Below are 24418 nucleotides of genomic sequence, written 5' to 3'. Positions count from 1 at the left end.
ACCATCACTTTTTCACTCCTCATTGGGATCCCTAGCAAGAACATCCAAAGGCTACAATGTATCCAAAATAGCGCTGCTAGGATCCTGATGGGAGTGCGGAAATACCACCACATCACACCTATCCTCAAGTAAGTAAGTTATTTTACCAGTTTTAGCCCTTCTTATTTATTTTATGTTTTTTTTTACTCTTTTACTAGTTTTAGTGTTCTTTCTACTCCTTACTAGCTTTAGTCTTGCTTATTTTATATTCTTTTTTCTTTTACTCTTGCTAGTTTATATGTTCTTTTAAAATGTAACGCTTTGAGATTTGCTCCGCAACTGTAAAGCACACTACAAATCAGATATAATGTAGTGGGCACTTACATGGACATTTACATGGACTGGACGCGTGAATATTTTAGGCAACCAACTTGTGTTCAGCGTTTCTCTGATTGGCCAGCGCGAGAGAGCGGCAGTGCGGAAATAGGCTGCATTCTATTGCCATTCTCTGCAACAAACTCTAACCTTAACCAACTCCGAAACAATGCCTAACCTTAACCCTAACCTTAACCAACTCCGAAACAATGCCTAAACTTAACCCTAACCAACTCCGAAACAATGCCTAAACTTAACCGGCGAAAGAATGCACGTTAAAAAAAAAAGAAGAAAAAAGAAATTGAAGGGATTCGAACTTGTCACAAACACACAGCAGGATCCACAGCAAGGCGGTGAACCAGTTGAGCTAGCAGTCGATGTTAAAAGAGGGGGAATTACGGCTACATAATGCTGCCGCGGGGGCGTGGCTAGACGCAAGTTGGTTACCTTAAATAATTACGCGGACTGGACATAATCCACCTACACTGTCACTTTAAGGACACTGGGCATTGTGGGTAGCTAGAGTGGCCATATGAACTCTTTGCTTAGTTTGTTGTGGTATGCACGCTATGCTAATAAATGACACACTGATGTGTGGTCAAAGAAACTTTACTCTCTCTGGTCGTGATTTCCCATCTCCTACAATATTATCATTATTATTAAATGTCCATGGAGCCAGACATAATAAAACTGATAGCGTGTGTGTGTGACCGCGCAATATCTTGTTATTGCCGCTGCAATGTGCTTTAAGATGCGTTCTAGAAATAGATTTCCCTAAACAATTGCTCGAGCACATGCAAGTAATTAATGTGAGTACTCACTCTGGCAAAACATTACTCGTGCCCATCCCTAGTATCGGCACATATCCAAAGCCAGGTATTGGGACTGAAAAAGTCAAATCGGTGCATCCCTAGAATCAAACCCCCATCTTTGGCATAGTGCTTTGCATTATCTCATCTCAATTCATCTTAATCTCCATGAACATATCCCAAGTAATCCCTCCATTTTCTTCTTCAGATCCTATGAATCTTCAGTCCTGCTCAGATCTACCTTGAGTGCCACTTGCAGCTTGGCCGTCCTCTTGGAGTTCCCGGTGGCCTGGTGAGCGGTGCCCTGGATCTCCACAGACATGGTGAAGACCGGGGCGTGGACGGGCCCCGACTGGGACAGCAGGCGGTACTGTAGGCCCGGCTGGATCTGGTTCAGGCGCATCAGGGCGTTCATGGGGTGGTTGGGGTCCGTCATCCTCCAGTCCAGAACTAAGGGGAGGAGGGACATAATGGAGGATGGTTGAAGAAAACCAACTAAATGATGGTGGTTTCCACCCTGCTGCACTCACTACCCCACCCCAATCTGTGGTGACAAGTACACACTACCCCACCCCACTCTGTGATGACAGAGTACACACTACCCCACCCCACTCTGTGGTGACAAGTACACACTACCCCACCCCACTCTGTGATGACAGAGTACACACTACCCCACCCCACTCTGTGGTGACAGAGTACACACTACCCCACCCCACTCTGTGGTGACAGAGTACACACTACCCCACGCCACTCTGTGGTGACAGAGTACACACTACCCCACACCACTCTGTGGTGACAGAGTACACACTACCCCACGCCACTCTGTGGTGACAGAGTACACACTACCCCACACCACTCTGTGATGACAGAGTACACACTACCCCACACCACTCTGTGGTGACAGAGTACACACTACCCCACACCACTCTGTGGTGACAGAGTACACACTACCCCACCCCACTCTGTGATGACAGAGTACACACTACCCCACCCCACTCTGTGGTGACAAGTACACACTACCCCACCCCACTCTGTGATGACAGAGTACACACTACCCCACCCCACTCTGTGGTGACAGAGTACACACTACCCCACCCCACTCTGTGATGACAGAATACACACTACCCCACCCCACTCTGTGATGACAGAGTACACACTACCCCACCCCACTCTGTGATGACAGAGTACACACTACCCCACCCCACTCTGTGATGACAGAATACCCTTTTGTGTGCAATATGGAAGGAATGTGAACCACTACTAGGGCATACATTGTGACATTGATACAAATATGAAGACAATAGCATAGATCAAGTTTGAGGATGGTTAAGCAGGTTTATGTATGGGGGGGGGGGGCAGGTATAGTAGTGAGAAGCCAACTACTTTTGATTCAGTCATCTGGTAAATATGTATTTGTTATGCAAGTCATAAAATTCTTCTTCTCTGGTTTTGAGTGGCCCCCGGCTGGGGGCTGCTCATTCAGAAGCATCTGAACGGTGTGAGTGGTGTAGTGGTTAACACTGTCGCCTCACAGCTAGAAGGTCCAGGGTTCGATTCCCTCTTGGGGACCAGGTTGCCAGGTACCCAGGTGGGGTATCTCCCGGGCCTTTCTGTGTGGAGTTTGCATGTTCTCCCCGTGTGCTCGCAAGGGTTTCCCCTCCCGATACGATGAACCCAATGGAAAAACATGCACAACAGATCACCAACGCTGTCGCGTTCCCTGACGAAAACGGACAGGAGCACTTGGATTGGTCCCCGGGGGGCGGCCCCACGTCGCAGGCCCTATCTGCTCCCGGCTGCCCTTGGGGGGGGGGGGGGGACGGGATGGGTCAAGTGCAGACTCAATTTCATCGGCGACCCCAAAAGATTGCATGTGTGTGTGTTCCTGTGTGTGCCGCCCATCGCATGCGTGTGTCACTGCATGATGAATAAAGACTTATTCAAAAAAGGTCCAGTTTATTATAGTTTACATTATTATCTAGGATGCTTTTGCTGCCAAGAGTCAGCCTTGCATGAACTGGAAAATAAAGAAACGGTCCGTATGTCGGGAGACAAGTCTTGATTAGCTATATCCACTAAGTTTTCACAGCACCATCGTTCCCCTTTCTCATGGATTTAAGATTCAAATAAAAATAAAAATAAAAAAAAGTTTGTTTTGGAATAATAAAGCCTGAAGCATGAAATCAAAAACAGTGTTTGATTGCACAACAGCACTGGGCTGCGCTGGCCAGAGCTCTAGGAGCCGTTTAGTCTGGTAGCCAGTAAAGACGGTTACTCCAATAAGGTCCAATCCTCATCCAAATGTAAACAAAAAGGGAAGGCCTCCCCGCAAGATTCAAAACATGAGGATTGGAGATTTAAAATCCAATATTTGGTTTACATTCACAGCAACCTGCAATTCATTAACAAAACACAGGTTGAATACATTCTTAGATTTATTCTATCTCTTCATGATAAATCAAAACAAAGTAGATGTGAGTCACTGTGAACCAAACATGAGCATAGAAGCTACAGTACTTCAGTCCCATTCAGTTAGGAAAATATTACACAGATGTTTTTTTTCCCACTTCTCCACGTTTCAAATTTCATATTCACTTCAGGCGTAGTATCACATCCATCACAAGATTGATTTAGTAAAATAGAGTATATTTTAATTGACTATACACATTTGGATACAACAGCCTTGCATTTTCAATTATGATAGGCTCGTCTGACAAACGGGGTGAAAAGCTTCAAAAGGTCATCCAAAGGTCATCCGATCCATACCGATAATAGATACCACATATCCCAATATACTGGATTCAAGAGACAAAATAAAGGCTTTTAAAAAGGGTATTTAAAAAAGGGGCTTTTACATTTACATTTCGTCATTTAGCAGACGCTTTTATCCAAAGCGACTTACAAGTTTTGAATGACAAGTCAGTAGGAAGGGTACAACTCTATCAGCTGAGTAACAATGTTCATGTAAACATTGTAAAAGTGTTCAGACTTGAGTGCTACAGTGTTGATAAATGGGACGGATTTCGGCTGTCCTAACTGTGGTTCTTCTTCTTGTCGTGTCCACAAGACACTCAACTGTGTGAACTCTGCCATGTCCGATGCTGTGCAGGGCTGTTCTAGCAGGGGGCATATCAGGAGGTGCTGCATGGTCTGTGTTTCAGTGCCACAATCACACACAACGTCACCATCATGTAAGTATCCCCATTTGGCGCGTGTGGCTTTTGAACGTCCAACACCAGATCTTATTCTGTTGAGGCATTTCCACACTGCATAGTTGGTGTCTGCTCCAGGGGGCAGTGCCTCGCTCGCCTTTAGCTCCATTGTTGTTGCTGGTGGGAGGTTGTCAAGTCTTTCTTCCCACCGAGTGACTCTTTCACTGCTTGTGCTCGGTATTCCGAGGGGCGGGACGCTCTTCAGGAAACCGTTCCTGGATTTAAGGCGGCTTTTAGCTGGCACATGGCCGAAGAGTAGGGTTGGGCATCGTTTGGATTTGAACGATTCCGGTTCCGATTCTCCATATCGATTCCTGTTCTAAACTATTCTCGATTCCGATTCTTTGAGGTGCAGGTCAAAACAGGTCACAGCTTATTTCGCAGGAGATTTTTTTTTTGTATCTTTAAATTTGTTCATACTATTCACATTTTCAGTCGACTTGATACAGTTTAATTTGGTTGCTGTACTGTAATTAGGGTATTAATTAACAAAAAAAAAAGTAGAATCGAAATTAAGAACCGGAAGTTAGGAACCGGTTCCTATTAGAACCGGTTTTCGGTGCCCAACCCTACCGAAGAGAGGATGTCTTTGGTCAATAGACTGCTGTTGGCGCTCTTTCTTGCTTTCTGCATTTCGTCGTATCTCTGGTGGGGCTATGCCTGCCAGTCTGTACAGCCTGTTGCGTACCAGCACTTACCGTCCTGTCAAGACGGGCCCAATAACAGATACATTCCTCCTCTTTCCAGCGACACTACAGCAGTGTGCCTGAAATCATAATGCAGTCACTGTACCGTGCTGCCAGACTCAAGTACCTTACAAAGGGTATGAATATGGATGGCTCCTTAAGACAAAAGTAAAAAGGACAGTGATGGACAGGTGGTGGAGCAGAGCAGAGGAGGCGTTAACGCACACAGTGTGTCTGCGTCTCTCCTCGAGTGGGAGGAGGCGTTAATGCACACACTGTGTCTGTGACACTGCGTCTCTCCTCAAGTGGGAGGAGGCGCCGAGATCATCTCCGTGCGAGACAGAGAGACTGCCTGGAAGCCAAAAGTATTAACCCTTTCACTACCACACTACCAAAGGGTTAACCCTTTCACTGCGGCAATACAGAAGGTTAACCCTTTCACTGCCACACGACAAAAGGGTGAACCCTTTCACAACCACACTACAGAAGGATAACCCTTTCACTACCACACTACAGACGGTTAACCGTCTGTAGTGTGGTAGTGAAAGGTTAACCTTCTGTAGTGTGGTAGTGAAAGGGTTACAACCCCACTCCATCTCAGCCTCCTCCTCCTCCTCCTCCTCTCACTCCCGGTCACCTCCTTTGAACTCCGGCAGATGAAAAGTCCCCCGGGATGGTCGTCCTGGTGAGGGGCCGTTTAATTACTGCGACACAGTCTCTTGTGGCCGTGGGAGGCCAGATACGAGCTGCAACAGCCATGAAAATGCTCATCACTAGGCCCGTCTGGAAGTGTTTGGTGTGCGCTTATGGAAGGTGATATTAATTTCAAAATGGGATTTTTGGCTTTGGTTACAATAGGAGATGAAATTTGTTGATATTGTAGATTTTGAGTCCAAAAGGTAACGTTAAGTGTCGCACACACATAAAAAAGTTTATCCTGTGATTTCTCCACTGGCCTGCATCTGTATTTACAGATTTAGGAGAGTGATGATTTATATTTTCTTTGTTCCTTTTTTAACACTTTCTATGCCACTCACGAGTTTTCTCGGAATTATTAATATCACGTTGAAAGCCACTCACGAGATTTCTCTGAATTTTTTTAAGCGATCTGAAATCATATTGCATCACGCGAGCCTACCCTAGTCTACCCGAGAGCCGCCGGCGATCAGATGTGGGAAAAAAGCGCCCCCTATCGTCTCCCAGATGACATAAGGGATTTTGGAATGGACTCAATGAAAATAGATGGGTAAAAAAATCCTGTACTCCACATTTTCCAGTCCACTGATGCAGCCGGGGTTACCACAGTTCATTCTGGAGCCTCTGAGCCCCGCGGAATCATGTGTTCTACTGTACACACGTTGGATCTATACACTTATCGATTTTTTCGAATGGTGATCAGGAATTGGAATATACCAGTTGGATACCATTTGATGTCAGGTAAGGAATCTATGTTATCAGTGTTAGGATAATCAGACTCATTTTGATGAAGATATAAGCTGTTTTGTGAAATGTCCTCTATCGGTTTCACTGTAAAAATCCAAGAGGAAATGAACAAGGCTATTATCAGCGCGCGGCTCGAATGTGCGTGCGTGTACGTATAATATTGATCATCTAGCGTTTATTTGAAAACGATTCATAAATAGGCCGACAAATATCAACGTTCTGGAATATTCCAGTAAAAGACGATTATTACAGAATGGCCCAGAATGGGCTGTTTTTTACCTCAAACCGGGTGCTTTTCAAAATGCTCTCAAACGGAAATGAAGCGATAAAAAACCAATCTGCCTTGACAGCACTGACTGGAAAAGGATTCATTGATAAGCGACGGGCAGATTAGACACATAGCCATAATTTAAAACATAGATTAGGCGATATTAAGGTTAACATTGGCGCCGATGGTGGCATTCAAGCGCTAACTCTGGCGCCACCTGGTGGCACTGAAAGTGTTAAGTCCCATTCAAATGTATTGGTCTCTGCTCTGTTAACTCATTCTGCGGCAATGACGAAAAGTCGGGTTAACTCGCCATGCGATTCATGGGTGCATGAGGAAGGATAATAACTATAATCTAGCGTTGATTTCAGGAAGATTCGATAATCAGGCAAAAAATGACAATGTGATAAATGGATTCCACTAAAGGGCTATTTTCGCGTCTTTTCCTGGGATTACTAAGAATCACCCAAACTATACTCATATTCAAAACGGTATAAAACGGAAATGTACCGATGAAAAAACAATCTGTTTTTTGCATGTTGACCAGAAGCAACTCACTGACAATCGACTGTGTTATTAGATCCATAGCTATAATATTTCATATATTTTAAGCACTCGCAAGTGTGGCAGTCTCCCCATTGACTTACAGCGATGGCGTTCTACCCAGAAGGTAAACAGCGACCCCTGGCGCTGAATGAGTTAACAGGAAAGACAGAAATTTCACGAATAACCACTTTGCAGTCATAATAATAATAATGTCTTGGATTTATATAGCGCTCTTCATGACACCCAGAGCGCTTCACAGAGTCCATTATTCGTTCATACACAGTCATACCGGTGGTGGTAAGCTACAATTGCAGCCAGAGCAGTCATGGATTTGCAACCAAATATTATATACGACAACTTTATCTAAAGGTAGAATGTGTAATGTCGTCAAACAGCGACCTCTAGGCAAAAGAGCCCTGCTTGGTATTGCATTTTATTTAAATGTTTTTTGTTTGTTTTGGTCTAATGTGTGGGTTGGAGTTTAGTAACTGCTGTGAATTTCTCCAGACCTCTCTTGGCAGAGCCTGAGGTGTGGCCAAGCAGTAGCAACCCCTCCCCCTACCCCCACAATGTCTCTCTTCCCAGCTCTCCATAAAACACAAACATTTAACTCAAATGTAAAATCGGTCCTACTCTACCACAAAAACAAGCACCAATAAACTGCACGTGTTCATTAACCCTTTCACTACCACACTACAGACGGTTAAGGGTTGGCCCTTTGCCGTGTGGCAGTGAAAGGGTTAACCTTCTGTATTGTCGCCGTGAAAGGGCTAACCATTTTGGTAGTGAAAGTTAACAGTTAACGACTGCCTCCGAAGCAGACCGGGGACACGGTGGCCTGGCAAAACACCAACACGTGCCGATCTGTGGGAACAGACAAACCAGGAGCAAAGCAACATTGAAATCAAAAGGAGAAAGTGGAGATGGATCGGGCATAGACTTAAGAAAGGAATCAACATAACAAGACAAGGCTCTGGACTATATAACCCGCAAGAAAAGAGGAAGCCAGGGAGGAGTACAAACACCAACTGGAGGCCGGTCCACGCCTGGCGAGCTAGATAAGACCAGGACCTCCTGGCAGGAAGCAGAGACCACCGCTCAGAAGAGAGAGAGCGAGGTGGAGATCCGTGGTGGACGCTCTCTGCCATTCAAGGAGGCCAAGAGGATTAAGCAGAGTACGTCAAGCCTATCCCCACTCAGTTCCGCACATCAGACCGAAACGAAATAATTTAAACAAAGCGCACGACAGACCAAGCGGTGGCTCCTTTTGCCCAGAGTTTGCCGCTTGACAGCGTTACAGATTCTACCTTTAAGGTTATGTTAATTTGTATGGGCAGACTATGTATATATAAAAAAAAAAAAAAAAAACTACAATTCCTACATGGTTCAAACAATAATGGATGTAAACACCCTCAAATTAAAGAGGAAAGTCTGCACTTTAACCTCACAGTCCATTGTTCCATTTAAAATGCAATGTACTGAGAGTACAGAAGCCTAAACACTGCACTGTGTGTGTGTGTCTAACTGATCCAGCGGGAGTTTCCTGTGCAGTGGCAGATACAAAGCTAGGCTGCAGTAACACCATTCTTATCACTCTTATCCACCCATTGCCTATAAAGCCTTTTACCAACTGCCTACCCCCCCCCCCCCCCCCAATATCTGACAGACCTCCTCTCCTCCTACCAACCCTCTCCGTCCCTCAGATCCACCTCAGCCAGCCTTCTCTCCAACCCCCCAAGTCCAACCTTCACACTTCAACATGTGGTTTTGGAGACAGAGCTGTTTTCCAGGGCAACTCCCTCCAACCAACACATTAGAGACTCAAGAGTCCCTCTCCGTTTTCCAATCCCTCTTCTCTACTGCCTTCTCTTAGCCCCTCTATCTTTGTGTGTTTGTCTAGAGTTTGTCTCGCTGCCACTTAGTGTAAAGTGACGGAGTTCTAGAAAAGCACTATATAAGTCCAATTTATAAATTATTACATTTCTCAAGAAACTTGGGGGGAGGGGGCTCTGAGTTTGGGTTCGTAGGGAAGCAGCTTGGCAGACGAGTGAAATCCACTATTATTAATAAAAAGGATGGCTTTCACTTTATTGATCGTGGCGTCTGTGTAGGGGCATGTCTGCCTCTCTGTCTCTGTTCTGAAATGTAACCCTCGTCTTAGGTGCTTACATTTATACATGACATTTTTTTATTTAGAGACTAAATATGGTGATGTAATATATGACGCTGCAAATATCTGAAGCTTTGTTAATGAACCTCATTCAAAGCTTCGACTGGCAAGACATCTGGTCCAGCCCTGCTTGTTAAAACACACACTTTACTTGTCAGCCCACACTGAAGCAGAACACTGGCATCTTCCCACGGAGCTTCTAAAGGCATCATCCACAACAGAGAGAAAGTGTATGAAAGAGATGCTGACAAAGCGATATTGAAGTGGCTCTTGGGACACGGACTTACATGCGATTAGTTGGAAGGGTCTTTTTGAATTTTAACATCTTTCCCTATTTGATATTTCCTCCCATTTCAAAAAGGGAGAGGGGGAGTGTGTGTATTAGTGATGAGCTGCGTTTTTGTGACGACCAAAGTCACCTTTCATCCTCTTGATGGAGTCTCTGTCATCTCCACCTCCATCTTCACGGTGCCTCTTCTGACAGCTCCCTGGAGAGAGAAACAACATGGATCACCTGGCACACCCAGCCATACACCCAGCTACACACACGCACACACACATATACACACACCTTCCAAGAGCCTAGTTGAAGGCTTGCTGGCAGGGAGGGGATCCATATTCAAGACTTTGTAAAGCTGTCCAAAGGCCAGGAGGCGTAGCGCATGCTGAAAAAACAAGAGACACACATACACACATATCATTAAACCCAAGAATACATCACTGTATCACCAGCTGGAGACGTAGTAATACCATTTAGACCACAATCAATAAGCTTAACTTATCATGGATACTATCCAAATGCCCCCTCCCCATAATTAGCGTAAACAAAGTCACTCTATTGGCTCCGAAGATGGCCTAATGCATTATGGAACAGGATATACACATTAAAATAAAAAAATCCCAGAGTTCTGTTTTTTTTCCTCTCAACAGTTTTCATCTCGCACTAGAGTAAAACCGGAAGGGAGAGAAAGAAAGGAATGGCGAACATCTTCCTCTTCCTCCGCTGAACCCACTATTCCACCTGGGGGCAGACTTTGTTGTTTCATGAGGTAACGTGTGGTAACGTGTGGTAACGTGAGGTAACATGAGGTAACGTGAGGTAACATGAGGTAACATGAGGTAACATGAGGTAACGTGAGGTAACGTGAGGTAACATGTGGTAACGTGAGGTAACGTGAGGTAACGTGAGGTAACGTGAGGTAACGTGAGGTAGCGTGAGGTAACGTGAGGTAACGTGAGGTAACGTGTGGTAACGTGAGGTAACGTGTGGTAACATGAGGTAACGTGAGGTAACGTGAGGTAACGTGTGGTAACGTGTGGTAACATGAGGTAATGTGTGGTAACGTGAGGTAACGTGTGGTAACATGAGGTAACATGAGGTAACGTGAGGTAACGTGTGGTAACATGAGGTAACGTGAGGTAACATGAGGTAACGTGAGGTAACGTGAGGTAACGTGTGGTAACGTGTGGTAACATGAGGTAATGTGTGGTAACGTGAGGTAACGTGTGGTAACATGAGGTAACATGAGGTAACGTGAGGTAACGTGTGGTAACATGAGGTAACATGAGGTAACGTGAGGTAACGTGAGGTAACGTGAGGTAACGGGTAACATGTGGTAACGTGTGGTAACGTGTGGTAACGTGAGGTAACGTGAGGTAAGGTGAGGTAACATGTGGTAACATGAGGTAACGTGTGGTAACATGAGGTAACGTGAGGTAACATGAGGTAACGTGTAGTAACATGAGGTAACGTGTGGTAACGTGAGGTAACGTGAGGTAACGTGAGGTAACGTGTGGTAACGTGTGGTAACGTGAGGTAACATGAGGTAACGTGTGGTAACATGAGGTAACGTGAGGTAACATGAGGTAACGTGTGGTAACATGAGGTAACGTGAGGTAACGTGAGGTAACATGAGGTAACATGAGGTAACATGAGGTAACGTGTGGTAACATGAGGTAACATGAGGTAACGTGTGGTAACGTGTGGTAACATGAGGTAACGTGTGGTAACGTGTGGTAACATGAGGTAACATGTGGTAACGTGTGGTAACATGAGGTAACATGTGGTAACATGTGGTAACATGAGGTAACATGAGGTAACATGAGGTAACATGAGGTAACGTGAGGTAACATGAGGTAACATGAGGTAACATGAGGTAACGTGAGGTAACATGAGGTAACATGAGGTAACGTGTGGTAACGTGAGGTAACGTGTGGTAACATGAGGTAACATGAGGTAACATGAGGTAACATGAGGTAACGTGAGGTAACGTGTGGTAACATGAGGTAACGTGTGGTAACATGAGGTAACATGAGGTAACATGAGGTAACGTGAGGTAACGTGAGGTAACGGGTAACATGTGGTAACGTGTGGTAACGTGAGGTAACATGTGGTAACATGAGGTAACATGAGGTAACGTGTGGTAACATGAGGTAACATGAGGTAACATGAGGTAACATGAGGTAACATGAGGTAACGTGTGGTAACATGAGGTAACGTGAGGTAACATGAGGTAACGTGAGGTAACGTGTGGTAACATGAGGTAACATGAGGTAACGTGAGGTAACGTGTGGTAACGTGAGGTAACGTGAGGTAACGTGAGGTAACGTGAGGTAACGTGAGGTAACGTGAGGTAACATGAGGTAACGTGAGGTAACGTGTGGTAACATGAGGTAACGTGTGGTAACGTGTGGTAACGTGAGGTAACATGTGGTAACATGAGGTAACGTGAGGTAACATGTGGTAACATGTGGTAACATGTGGTAACATGCGGTAACGTGATGTAACGTGATGTAACGTGTGGTAACATGAGGTAACGTGAGGTAACGTGAGGTAACGTGTGGTAACGTGAGGTAACGTGAGGTAACGTGAGGTAACATGAGGTAACGTGAGGTAACATGAGGTAACGCGAGGTAACGTGAGGTAACGTGTGGTAACGTGTGGTAACGTGAGGTAACATGTGGTAACGCGAGGTAACGTGTGGTAACATGAGGTAACATGAGGTAACGTGTGGTAACGTGAGGTAACGTGAGGTAACGTGAGGTAACATGAGTGAGGTAACGTGTGGTAACGTGAGGTAACATGTGGTAACGTGAGGTAACGTGTGGTAACATGAGGTAACGTGAGGTAACATGAGGTAACATGTGGTAACATGTGGTAACGTGAGGTAACGTGAGGTAACATGAGGTAACGTGAGGTAACATGAGGTAACATGAGGTAACGTGTGGTAACATGAGGTAACGTGAGGTAACGTGAGGTAACATGAGGTAACATGTGGTAACGTGTGGTAACGTGTGGTAACGTGAGGTAACGTGAGGTAACGTGTGGTAAGCACTGCGCAGCAACAACAGCAGCAGCCACGGCGGCAGAGGCTGTTCCCACGCTCATTAGCCCACTAATTAGGCCCCCTGTTCAGGCGGTCTCCTCCGCACTGAGGGGCTGGTTAGCAGAGGTCAAGGTCTGAGGCGCTGCAGATGGCCACTCAGCTAAAGATAGTGCTGATGCGAGCAGCGGAGCAGTGCTGGAGCGGCCGGGAGGCGGCTTTAAATAAACCTCCTTCAATCAATCGGGGCGGCGGATGTATCGGGAGGGGTTACTATTGTTGTCAAAGTCAAAGTCAAAAGTCAAAGATTTTTATTGCCATGTATGGACAAATCCACATTGGAATACGGGTACATGAGCAAACACTGTGTAAACAGTACAGGTGCAGTTTGGTGCAGTGAGTGGTAGATGTACCCTAGTGAGATGTGCATCCAAGCCCGCATCCAAGCCCACACACAGCCCCCCCCTGCATCCGTTACTTTTAATGATCATAATTTCTTATTCTGGGAGTACCTATTAGGCTTGGGTTTCTAGGCAACAAGGACAGCACTCGCCAACTCTGTCTTTCTTCCTGTGAGCTTGTGACACTGTATCTATGAAAGGGATATTCTATACTTCAAAGTCTGTCAATATTTAATGGAAAAAAACGCCAAGCACCTTCTTCTGGAAGGGTTGTGCTCAGAGATGCATTATTTATTTGGTTTGAGAATATATACACACTAGCTAGCATCTTTATCACAAAGTTAAGCTGCAAGAAATAAAAAGAAAACAACAGCAGAAGTGGGTATGAGGTGGAAATGGTAGATTTTACCGCTGGCCCACAATCCACAGAGACAGTTGGCTACTAGGGCTGTCTGAATGAATTGCAATATTTGAAAATAAATGTATGCATTTGAATACCATACTCCCAGTCGAATGTAAATAAATACATAAAAAACACATTATTGATATGAAGTGGAACTGAAAATGCATCACTGGTCCCTTTTTTGCAATTTTGGAAAAATGCCTGCAATACAAACCAATAAATGGGTGTTAAGAAGCACAGCCCAATGATAGTTTCCTATTGGCATTACCAATAATAGCAAATACAATTAACACAATTAACTTGTTGTTGCTAATGAGCATTTTACGCCTGCTTTGATGTGGTAAAATTAAATTGTATTGGATACAGGAGCACATTGCACCTTCATAATAACCAGATCAATGACCCGACATCGTTGTCCCCAAGCAGGAAAGGCTCATTCGGCCAGTTCGATTTTACAGTGACAGCTTCCCAGACTTGGAACACACTTCCAGTGCATATAATCACCCACTGCGCCTTCGTGCATAATCTTAAAACCTGTCTGAAAAGCAACCATGTGCGTCAACCTAGCCTCTACATGCCTGCTCCGTCTGTCCGGCTTGTCCATCCGTGTGTCATATTGATATCTCTTCACACCAATCCCTCTGTCTGTATGGTTGTACTGCATGGATTCCAATCGTTTTATTCCTGGCCGTGTGTCGTCTGCTAATGCTCATTGTGCATAACTGTGTCTCGTCTGCTAATGCTCATGTCTTGCTGTTTATAACTGTGTCCTGTCTGCTAATGCTTATGTTTTGTTGTTTATAACGGTCTTGTCTGCTAATGCTTATGTTTTGTGGTTTATAACTGTGTCTTGTCTGCTAATGCTTACGTCTTGTTTATAACCGTGTCTTGTCTGCTAATGCTTATGTTTTGTTGTTTATAACCGTCTTGTCTGCTAATGCTTATGTTTTGTGGTTTATAACCGTGTCTCGTCAGCTATTGCTTTATTTGCTTATGTTTTGTGGTTTATAACTGTCTTGTCTGTTAATGCTTATGTTTTGTTTATAACGGTCTTGTCTGTTAATGCTTATGTTTTGTTTATAACGGTCTTGTCTGTTAATGCTTATGTTTTATGGTTTATAACTGTGTCTTGTCTGCTAATGCTTATGTTTTGTGGTTTATAACTGTGTCTTGTCTGCTAATGCTTATGTTTTGTGGTTTATAACCGTGTCTTGTCTGCTAATGCTTATGTTTTGTGGTTTATAACTGTGTCTTGTCTGCTAATGCTTATGTTTTGTGGTTTATAACTGTGTCTCGTCTGCTAATGCTTATGTTTTGTGGTTTATAACCGTGTCTTGTCTGCTAATGCTTATGTTTTGTGGTTTATAACCGTGTCTTGTCTGCTAATGCTTATGTTTTGTGGTTTATAACTGTGTCTTGTCTGCTAATGCTTATGTTTTGTGGTTTATAACTGTGTCTTGTCTGCTAATGCTTATGTTTTGTGGTTTATAACCGTGTCTTGTCTGCTAATGCTTATGTTTTGTGGTTTATAACTGTGTCTTGTCTGCTAATGCTTATGTTTTGTTGTGCATAACCGTGTCTTGTCAGCTATTGCTTATGTCTTTTTTTCCCTCCCATCCCCCAATTTCGTCGGTCTCCACTTCCTCTGATACATGGGGAGTCGTCAGCCGCTTCTTTTCACTGGGAGAACGTAATGCGTGCAGAGGGTCACGCTATTTCCCCCCAGATACCCTCCCTGCTGAACAGGCGCCCTGACCGACCAGTAAAGAGTCGCTGTTTGCAATGACCAGGACCGGCTTCCCACCCGCGAACACTGCCATTATTGTGTTAGTAGGGACGACTGACCAAGCCGGAGAACCCAGAGAGAGTGCGTCTCGTCTGCTAATGTTTATGTCTTGTTGTATATAACGGTCTTGTCTGCAAACATAATTGCTTATGCTTGCTCACACCGACAGCTTCCCAGACTTGGAACACACTTCCAGTGCATATAAATCACCCACTGAGCCTTTGTGCATAATCTTAAAACCCGTCTCAAAAGCAACCTAGCCTCTACATGCCTCCTCCGTCTGTCCTCATCTGTCTGGCTTGTCTATCTGTGTGTCATATTGATATCTCTTCACACCAATCCCTCTGTCTGTATGGTTGTACTGCATTGATTCCAATTGTTTTTATTGCTGGCTGTGTGTCGTCTGCTAATGCTCATTGTGCATAACTGTGTCTTGTTGTGCCTAACTGTCTTGTTTATAACCGTGTCTTGTCTGCTAATGCTTATGTCTTGTTGTATATAACGGTCTTGTCTGCAAACATAATTGCTTATGTTCGCTCACACTTAGCTGCTCTGCCCCGTAGTGGCATCCCACAAGCATTAGTTTGATATCTCGACAACAACAATCACCACGACGTGCAACACTTGCAGACCACACCAGCACGGGGGAACCCAGAGCTAACCATCTCAACACCCATGGTACGAAAGTAATCATTACACCCATGCTCTGGAACGCCTTACCCTTGGATCTTAGGCTAGCAGAGTCAGCGTCCTCTTTTAAAGACGCATCTGTTTTTTTTTTATGTTTTTCCTAAAGTTATGGGTCTAGGTCAGCTCTGATTGCATAAGCTGTTTTTATTGTTTTATTTTCTATTTAGATTTGTTCACCTTTCCTGATGTTTGCCGTTTGCTGTATTTAACATGTCTGTAAAGCACTTTGAAACTTTGTTTGGAAAAGCGCTATACAAATCAAATGCATTCATTCATTACATTCAGTAGAACACCATTACATTTGACTGACATTCTGAGCCGTGTTTACAGGTCAGTGACCCGAGATGTGTTTTTTCCCCCCATTTGGCCAACTTCAAGGTGGATGCGCGATATTACGTTTCATGTGCGTGTGTGTGTGTGTGTGTGCTGGCAGATCAGTGCGCAAAGTGCACTCTGAGCAGACCGTCTCCACACCACACTATGAAAGCCTATGTGCTGTACAACATGGAGCGCAGCTCGCCCCCTTAAAGCCTGCAACGCTTCTATGACACTACGTGTGCTGGTTATTCTCTAGCCGATTCAATTCTTGATACAAGAACTAGACGACAGGTAAATATGCACTGTTAAATATGTGTGGTATTTGTGGCTGTAAAAGGTTTGTTTACATTGGTAATGTTTGTAAACCGAGATTTAAAGGAGATTCATTTTAATAAAACCTTTAAAACCATTTCCATCTACAAATCAAACACTTTCTAGAATGTATGTAAATATACCCCCTTACTTATAATTACTTTATATGGTTAAAAAGATTGGATTGTGGCTTTGAAAACGACACAGTAGGGCTGACTAACCTGTGCGCTGTATGTGATGGCGTCAGCCTGCTGGGCCGTCAGTGCTGCCAGGGTGTCTGTGGGCTCCCTCTCACACGGGTCCTGGACTCCTGGTCCACCTGGAGTAACACAGCCACAGTCATTAGAACCTAGTCAAACTATCATAGTTGTCAGTTGTGCATGAATCCTTTGAATGTGGAATCCTGCCTGGTGCGCCTGCGCTGTGATTGCATTTGTGACATGATGGGTGGTGCGCCCAGCAATCACAGCGCAGGCGCATCAGGCCGCCATTTTGAAGTAAAGCAGATTGTGGTGATGTTGACAAGTTTATTAAATTATTTTAAATGTTCATTAGCAACGCAGAGCTTTCAAACCCGAGCGTTTGTCTGTCCGAAACCCCCAACTGTGAGTGGGGTCATCCCTATGTTCCCCGGGTTCTATGTTGCCCACTCACGAAAAAAGGGTTCTATGTTCCCCGGGTCCTAGATCAGCCATTCTCAAACAGTGGGCCAGTGAGCGCCATCGAGTGGGCCGCGGAGGCAGCCTAACCTACGGCCAAAATCAATGGTTACATTTGTGCGTTAGTAGTCGCCGCAACGAACGGTAGAATTTCGCCGGCACGGAAACAAGAGAAATGGAATTGAGAATGTTGCTGGAGGAAAGACAATAATATTGTTGGCTAGGTGGTAGGCTATCGATTGCGTGCGTGTGGTTCAAACGTTAAACTTCTATTCCTAAAAGAACACTAGCAACAGAGTTGTGTGAGGGTGTAGATTGTGCTTGTTAGATGGAGCGGAGGACATAGGACCCGGGGAACATAGGACCCGGGGAACATAGATACGCTCCCCTATGAGTACCTTTGAAATTTCTGTGCGACACCTGACTTAATTGTAGGATTTTTTACATCATCGTATAAGGGACTGTGTATTCACGGAGAGAGTAGCGCGTCCAACAATGTTGCCGTGATTTACAGTCCCGAAAGGGGCTACATGGATACCAGCGGTCCTGTTTAGCTGAACAGGTAACAACATGGATACCAGCGGTCCTGTTTAGCTGAACAGGTAACAACATGGATACCAGTGGTCCTGTTTAGCTGAACAGGTAACAACATGGATACCAGCGGTCCTGTTTAGCTGAACAGGTAACAACATGGATACCAGTGGTCCTGTTTAGCTGAACAGGTAACAACATGGATACCAGTGGTCCTGTTTAGCTGAACAGGTAACAACATGGATACCAGTGGTCCTGTTTAGCTGAACAGGTAACAACATGGATACCAGTGGTCCTGTTTAGCTGAACAGGTAACAACATGGATACCAGTGGTCCTGTTTAGCTGAACAGGTAACAACATGGATACCAGTGGTCCTGTTTAGCTGAACAGGTAACAACATGGATACCAGTGGTCCTGTTTAGCTGAACAGGTAACAACATGGATACCAGTGGTCCTGTTTAGCTGAACAGGTAACAACATGGATACCAGTGGTCCTGTTTAGCTGAACAGGTAACAACATGGATACCAGCGGTCCTGTTTAGCTGAACAGGTAACAACATGGATACCAGTGGTCCTGTTAAGCTGAACAGGTAACAACATGGATACCAGTGGTCCTGTTTAGCTGAACATGGCCGGTTAGCCTTCGGTAGAGGTGTTAGTTGGACAATGCCTAGGCTAACAGTCCATGTCCGCTTCCATTCATTATGCTAAGCTAGGCTAACGTGCAGCCAGATACCGGTAGCTTTCTACTGAACGCACAGAGAGGAAACTGGTATCTATCTTCTTGTCTCTCTCTCTGGAGAAGACGGTAAGCTAATTTCCCAAAATGTCGGCGTGTTCCTTTAAGTCCTCTGATTGGGTGCATCATGCCTACGGGAGAGTGACTGCTGGGAGCTACTGACCAGGCAGCAGGAGCCCCGTGGCGACACACTCCATCACCCTGCGCAGGGCCTCCCCGGGGCCCAGGGGCCGGTGACAGGTGGCGAGGGCCTTCTCACAGATCAGCTCCAGAGGCTGCAGGGGACAGACGAGAGAGGAGAACTCAACACATCACAAGACCTTAAGACGTTAGCAATGGTTTCCATTTCTGAAACGTTGGGCACAGGAGGTGGGGACCCACAGTCACGTGACCTGGAAAAGAGTCCAACTCGGGTCATACATTCAGACGTGTTGAGTTGATGTGTGGGGGAAGTTATGTTGAGAGATCAAATGAGATTTATGTTCCACTGAATTTTTTACTTGATACAATGACTTATGAATGACTTGTGAATTAATGAAAATATGATTTGAGAGATATTTGTAAATGTACTGTTCAAAAAGCTAAGAAAGGGATTAAAAGGAGGTGTATTTCTATTATTGGGGTTAACTTGTGGAACAATGCTGATATACAGTTAAGAATGAGTAATTCGATTTTGGTTTTTAAGAAAAAGGTTTGTAAAGCTATTTTTGAAAACTACAAGGGTGAATAACTGTTTTGTTTTCTTTTTTTTCTTTTAGAATACTGTTTTGGAATCTAGATTTGTATTTTTTTTGTAAAGCAAATTTTACAAAACTACAAGGGTGAATAATGTTTTGCCTGCTTCCCCCCCCCCCCCCTTTAGAATAATGTTTGAGTCTAAATTTTTTTATTTTTTTGGTAAGAATATAGGAAAAGCACATATAAGCACTATGCTTCAGTCTGTACCTTTTCAGTCACTGTAAAAATCGAATATTGATAAATGATGGTGTATATTGTATTGTTGTTTGGATTTAATATTATAATTATTTCACACACTATAATTTCAATCAAAAAGTGGCAATGAAAGGAACAAAGAAAATATATATTGCATTGTAAATGTTTTGAACGGTCTTTATTCTTACTAATATTAAATTGATATTGGAACCTTGGCTTGATCACAGTTTCCCCAACACCTTCTTAGCTCGAATATCAACTTAGTGTCATTCTGAGTCAACGGGCGAAGATGTTTTAGTGCCAAGATGCTGTTGGGAAACTGGGCTGACATGTACTTGATGAAACGTGCTGCAGACTCTTTGGACTTGACTTGAGACTTAGACCTCATGACTTCAGGCCGTTGTGGGAATTGGAACTCAAAGAGGGATCGATATGGTCACACCTCTGGCACAATATACTGTTCCTCTACATCCCCATGGAGGGCTTGGAACCACAGGGCCCTTAAGTGGACTTTGACTGATGTTAAGAGAGCCAGGATACATATTTCATTCTGCCTGAATAAACAAACTGCACACAGAGGACAGTTGCTTCCCTGGATCACCACTTTTAAGCTTGAAAGCTACCTGAACATTTAATTCATCACTGTTGTCGTTTACAAAAACAGGGCCCACAAAATGTATACACACACACATGGGTATTCTATTGAAGACGTATCTTTTTGGATCACGGTGCCCCAAAGTAATTTTTATTTAGATTTATGATGACCTAAGATAGTATAATCCTAAGAATGACGTGTGTAGTAGATACCTGTTTTATTATAAGTAGGGCTGGGACTTTATCGCATTAATTTCGATTAATTAACTACAGAAAGAAATAAAAGTTAAAAGAATTGATGCATTTAATCGCATGATGATTTTTCTTTATTGTGTAAGAATGTTACCTTTCAAAGAAGACCAGACTCATGCATGTGCTATAAGTATAAAGTATAATACATCGCAAATACCGTAATTCCTCTAATAGTAACCGGGTCTCAAATACAAGCCGGGTCTCTATTAATGGCCGGGTGCGCTCTTGAGCTAAGCAATTATAAGCCGGCCTCCTAATACAAGCCGGGTTACTAATATACTGAGCTGCATACTGAGCTGCTGAGGTAAAGTTACTTGATTTCACTTTGAAAACGTTGAAATGACCAGTGACCACCTGTAATTGCACTGTTTACTATTTCATACAGTACTTGGTTTCAATAAATGAACCCAGTACATTTTACTGGGTTCAAACTGACACAAAATTGATTTATTCATTATGATCCGTTTGAAAATTTGAAATATAGGCCTCCCTCTTATACAGGCCTCCTCCTAATACAAGCCTGGTACCCGCTACAGTTGAAACAAATACAAGCCGGGGTTACTATTAGAGGAATTACGGTAACCTTTTTTCTTAGTCTGGTTTGTTTTTAAAAAAAAACTTAAATAAGAGAAATTGAGATCAATCAAGAGTTTGTTTTTTTCAATGGTCAACTGTTTTGGAATGTACTTGAAAGTACTGTGTTTTACTTTTACCTCGAAAGTGCTTGAGTTTACAAAAGGTGCTTTGCGCTATATATATATAATTCCTAAAATTGCTACACTTTGTTAAAAATTGCATTTATCTGTTGGTCTGTAGTAGCTAATACAGGATTTTGCTGCTTAAACATATGTATAATGTATATTCATTAGGGATGTCCGATATTATCGGACGATATTGGCATTAAAATGTGATATCGGAAAATATTGGTATCGGTTTTCAAAAAAAAATTAAAATTAAAATCTTTTTACATTTATTTAACCTTTATTTACCCAGGCAAGCAAGTATGAACAGATTATGATTTTATTTATTGTCAAAAGTATGCATAATGTTGTGTTAATTCCACGACAAGAGATATGTAATGTTAATTACCTGAAATTATTCCGTTTTTTTGGGGGGGGGGGGACCTTGCATATATCGGTATCGGTTGATATCGGTATCAGAAATTAAGAGTTGGACAATATCGGTATAGGTAAAAAAGTCAATATCGAGCATCCCTAATATTCATTGATTCACTCGTATACCAAAATTCATTTGAATTGAAAATGTTTGCTTTTCGCATCAAATATTGATATGCAATTAAAATGGGATTAATTTAGATTAATTAACTATAAAGTCTAGAATTAATTCGATAAAACATTTTAATCGAGTCCCACCACTAATTATAAGTAATTGCAGGCTCTGCACATTGTCTCAAATGTCTCTCCCCAAAGCACCTTTTAACGTCTCCTCTTTGTGTGTTTTAATTTGTCGATTCATTAAGTTCTCGTCAACATTTCAACAACACGCTTATAGCACTGGATACATCTCCTCTACAGCTTTAATATGATGCACAGTATAGAAGTCATTATTGCCATGAATGTTACCTAAAGCCCCTTCGAGCTCCAAGGCCTCCATATCCACAAAAACAAAACACTCTTCCTGCCACCTACCCATCCCTTGAGAGGCTGCCACACGGACACCGTGTTGCACATGTCCCTGAGGACACGCGTGACGAGGATGCAGGACTTCAGAGCAGTCACTCTGGCCTGGGGACAACAGACGGAGGAGATGGATGGCGTGAGCAGCATTTCAATAAGCCAGTGGTAGTCGAATTACCACACAGTGACACGAACATAACTATAAATCAGACGTGAAAGCGGCTTTGGGCTTTAAGCGAGGCCCTGTTTAGCAAACACGAAGAAACTGTATGTTTAGAAAACTCAATCTTAGCAGGTACCGCCGTTTTAAGCTTGTATCGAGTAGTCTTTTCTCTTTAAGAAGTGAAGAAATCTGCCAATGGGGTGAGAGAATTGACCTATCTCAAACCTGCCTTCTTTTCTTGATCCTCCAATCATGACAGTTGCTTTTCATCGGAAGCAACAGTTGTAATTGAAGGGTCAAGAAAAGAGGTCAGGGATTTTTCCTGAATACAACTGAACTTAAAGATCCAGTACAATGAGGTTTTAATTCAGTCATAAATAGCTTATTGTGGAATGTTAATTTTTCCAGCTTGAGATGAATCACTTGATTTGTTATAAGTGTTTTAGGTCACCCTCTCTAAGCAGCACTAAGCAGACTGTTAGCAGACTGAGGGGGCGTGGCCTTCTGTTGACTAGACACTATAGATGCTTGATTGTTAAGGACTCAGTTTAGCCCATTATGCAATATTTCAGAGGAAGCCGATTGGATATCTGAAATGGCTCGATTTTGTTGATATCCAGGGGGGATCGACATCAAAGGGCTTTAATAATAATAATAGCTTCATTTTATATAGTGCCTTTCAAAAGACCCAAGGTCGCTTTACATAGGGGGGGGGGGATAACAAAAGTGACAACATAGTGGACAGACGCAACATACAAGCAAGAAATTAGGGGTTAAAGGCCAAGTTGAAGAGGTGGGTTTTGAGCAGTTTTCTTTAATGAGTCCATCATAAACTAAACACAACATTTTGGGTAATTTTACATCAACATACCTTCGGTTAAAAGCAACAAGACTGAAAAACACACTTTTCATTGTACTGGACCTTCAGGCAGGAAAACCAGGCAGGTCTCTGGTAATTTGTTTGTTTTGAGAAAATACCAACACTAATTTATATCGGAACAAGTGAAATGATCTCACGGCACTGGCACCATTTATTTCCAATTGTTTTAAGAAAGGAATACCTTTAAGATTCAACACGAGACTAATGCCCCTTTTCCACTGCATGGTACCTACTCGACTGTACTCTACTCGGCATTTTCGGTTTTCCATTACCAAAGTAACAGGTACCTAAAGCGAGTAGGGTAGAGTCGAGTAGGTACCATGCAGTGGAAAAGGGGCATAAATGTACTAGTCGTTAAGATGCAGATAGTATGCGGGCGGTGTACAGATGGTGAAAAGAAGAGAAACCCGTCGGTTCCAGCTGTGCCCACCTGGAACCACTTGGCGTGACGGAGCAACGCCAGAGCGGCCTGGCAACTCTGCCCATCCAGGACATCCTCGCTCTCCGCTGGCTCCTCATTCCCCTTCGCCTCCTCCTCTGCCTGCGCGGGGTCCTCTGGGGGATGGGGTGGGGGGGTGGGGGTCAGGATGAGATGCAACAGTCAGAGTGTGACCCCGCTGACCTGGCCACACTCAGAAAAAAACACAGATACGCAGGCAGCAGGGTGGACGGCTAAAATTAGCGTTCCCACTGATCTGACGGAATGAGCTTGGAGGGGGAAATTTGAGAGTTTGTGATTTGGCGGGGGGCAGAAAGGGCAGAGGGGGGGGGGGGGGGGTCGGTTTTGTCTCATGCACAAGGCAGATTATTTCATAACATTGGACAGAGAACCGGAGTAGGCGTGGAGCGCATGCGTCCTGCTGCCCGGCTGGACTCTCTCTCTCTCGCGCTCTCGGTGCAGATCAGTGGCTGGGGGTGATGGAGCGCGACAGATTAGTGTGTTATTATCAATAACGTTGCAGGACGAAAATGAGAGCATGGCACCAGATCGGGGGGGGCAACGGGCCAGATTGGAGGTTTTAGGACACTTAGATAAACTTGATATACATTTCCAGATTTGTTGTTTTGGAATCCCTGGCTCAGGAGTGTCTTATAATCAATGGAGGCAGAGTAGTGATTAAAGCATCAGTTACAAGGTGAAGAAAAGGCTGGATTTCAGCACGGGAACAACTCCGCCATCGCGTCGGGCGCCACGCTGGGATTTTCGGTCTTGCCGGTCGATCAGATGTTTATGTTTTTTTTTTAGAAACGGTCTCGACACTGGCTTCCTGTGGGAGCGGCCACTGCCATGACGAGCCATGGGAGAAC

General features: G+C 43.9%; 1 protein-coding gene across 2 annotated transcripts in view; it reads right to left on the bottom strand.

Moving 5' to 3' along the window:
* Nucleotides 1-24418, bottom strand: part of LOC311248040 (spermatid perinuclear RNA-binding protein-like) — a gene marked incomplete at its 3' end in the record, with an annotated part of 79168 nt that overhangs the window by 20089 nt on the left and 34661 nt on the right. For both annotated transcript variants that reach the window (XM_084337958.1, XM_084337957.1), the window contains exons 6-12: nucleotides 23541-23665; nucleotides 22080-22175; nucleotides 18815-18926; nucleotides 16943-17040; nucleotides 10060-10153; nucleotides 9908-9976; nucleotides 1405-1613 (exon numbers count right to left, since the gene is read on the bottom strand). In XM_084337958.1, the coding sequence (XP_084194084.1) occupies nucleotides 1405-1613; nucleotides 9908-9976; nucleotides 10060-10153; nucleotides 16943-17040; nucleotides 18815-18926; nucleotides 22080-22175; nucleotides 23541-23665 (803 nt within the window). The remainder of the gene's footprint in view (nucleotides 1-1404; nucleotides 1614-9907; nucleotides 9977-10059; nucleotides 10154-16942; nucleotides 17041-18814; nucleotides 18927-22079; nucleotides 22176-23540; nucleotides 23666-24418) is intronic.

This window comes from Notolepis coatsorum (genome assembly GCF_963971535.1).
Source record: "Notolepis coatsorum genome assembly, chromosome: 2".
NCBI classification, from domain to species: Eukaryota; Metazoa; Chordata; class Actinopteri; order Aulopiformes; family Paralepididae; genus Notolepis; species Notolepis coatsorum.
This window is presented reverse-complemented; position numbering and strand designations above follow the sequence as displayed.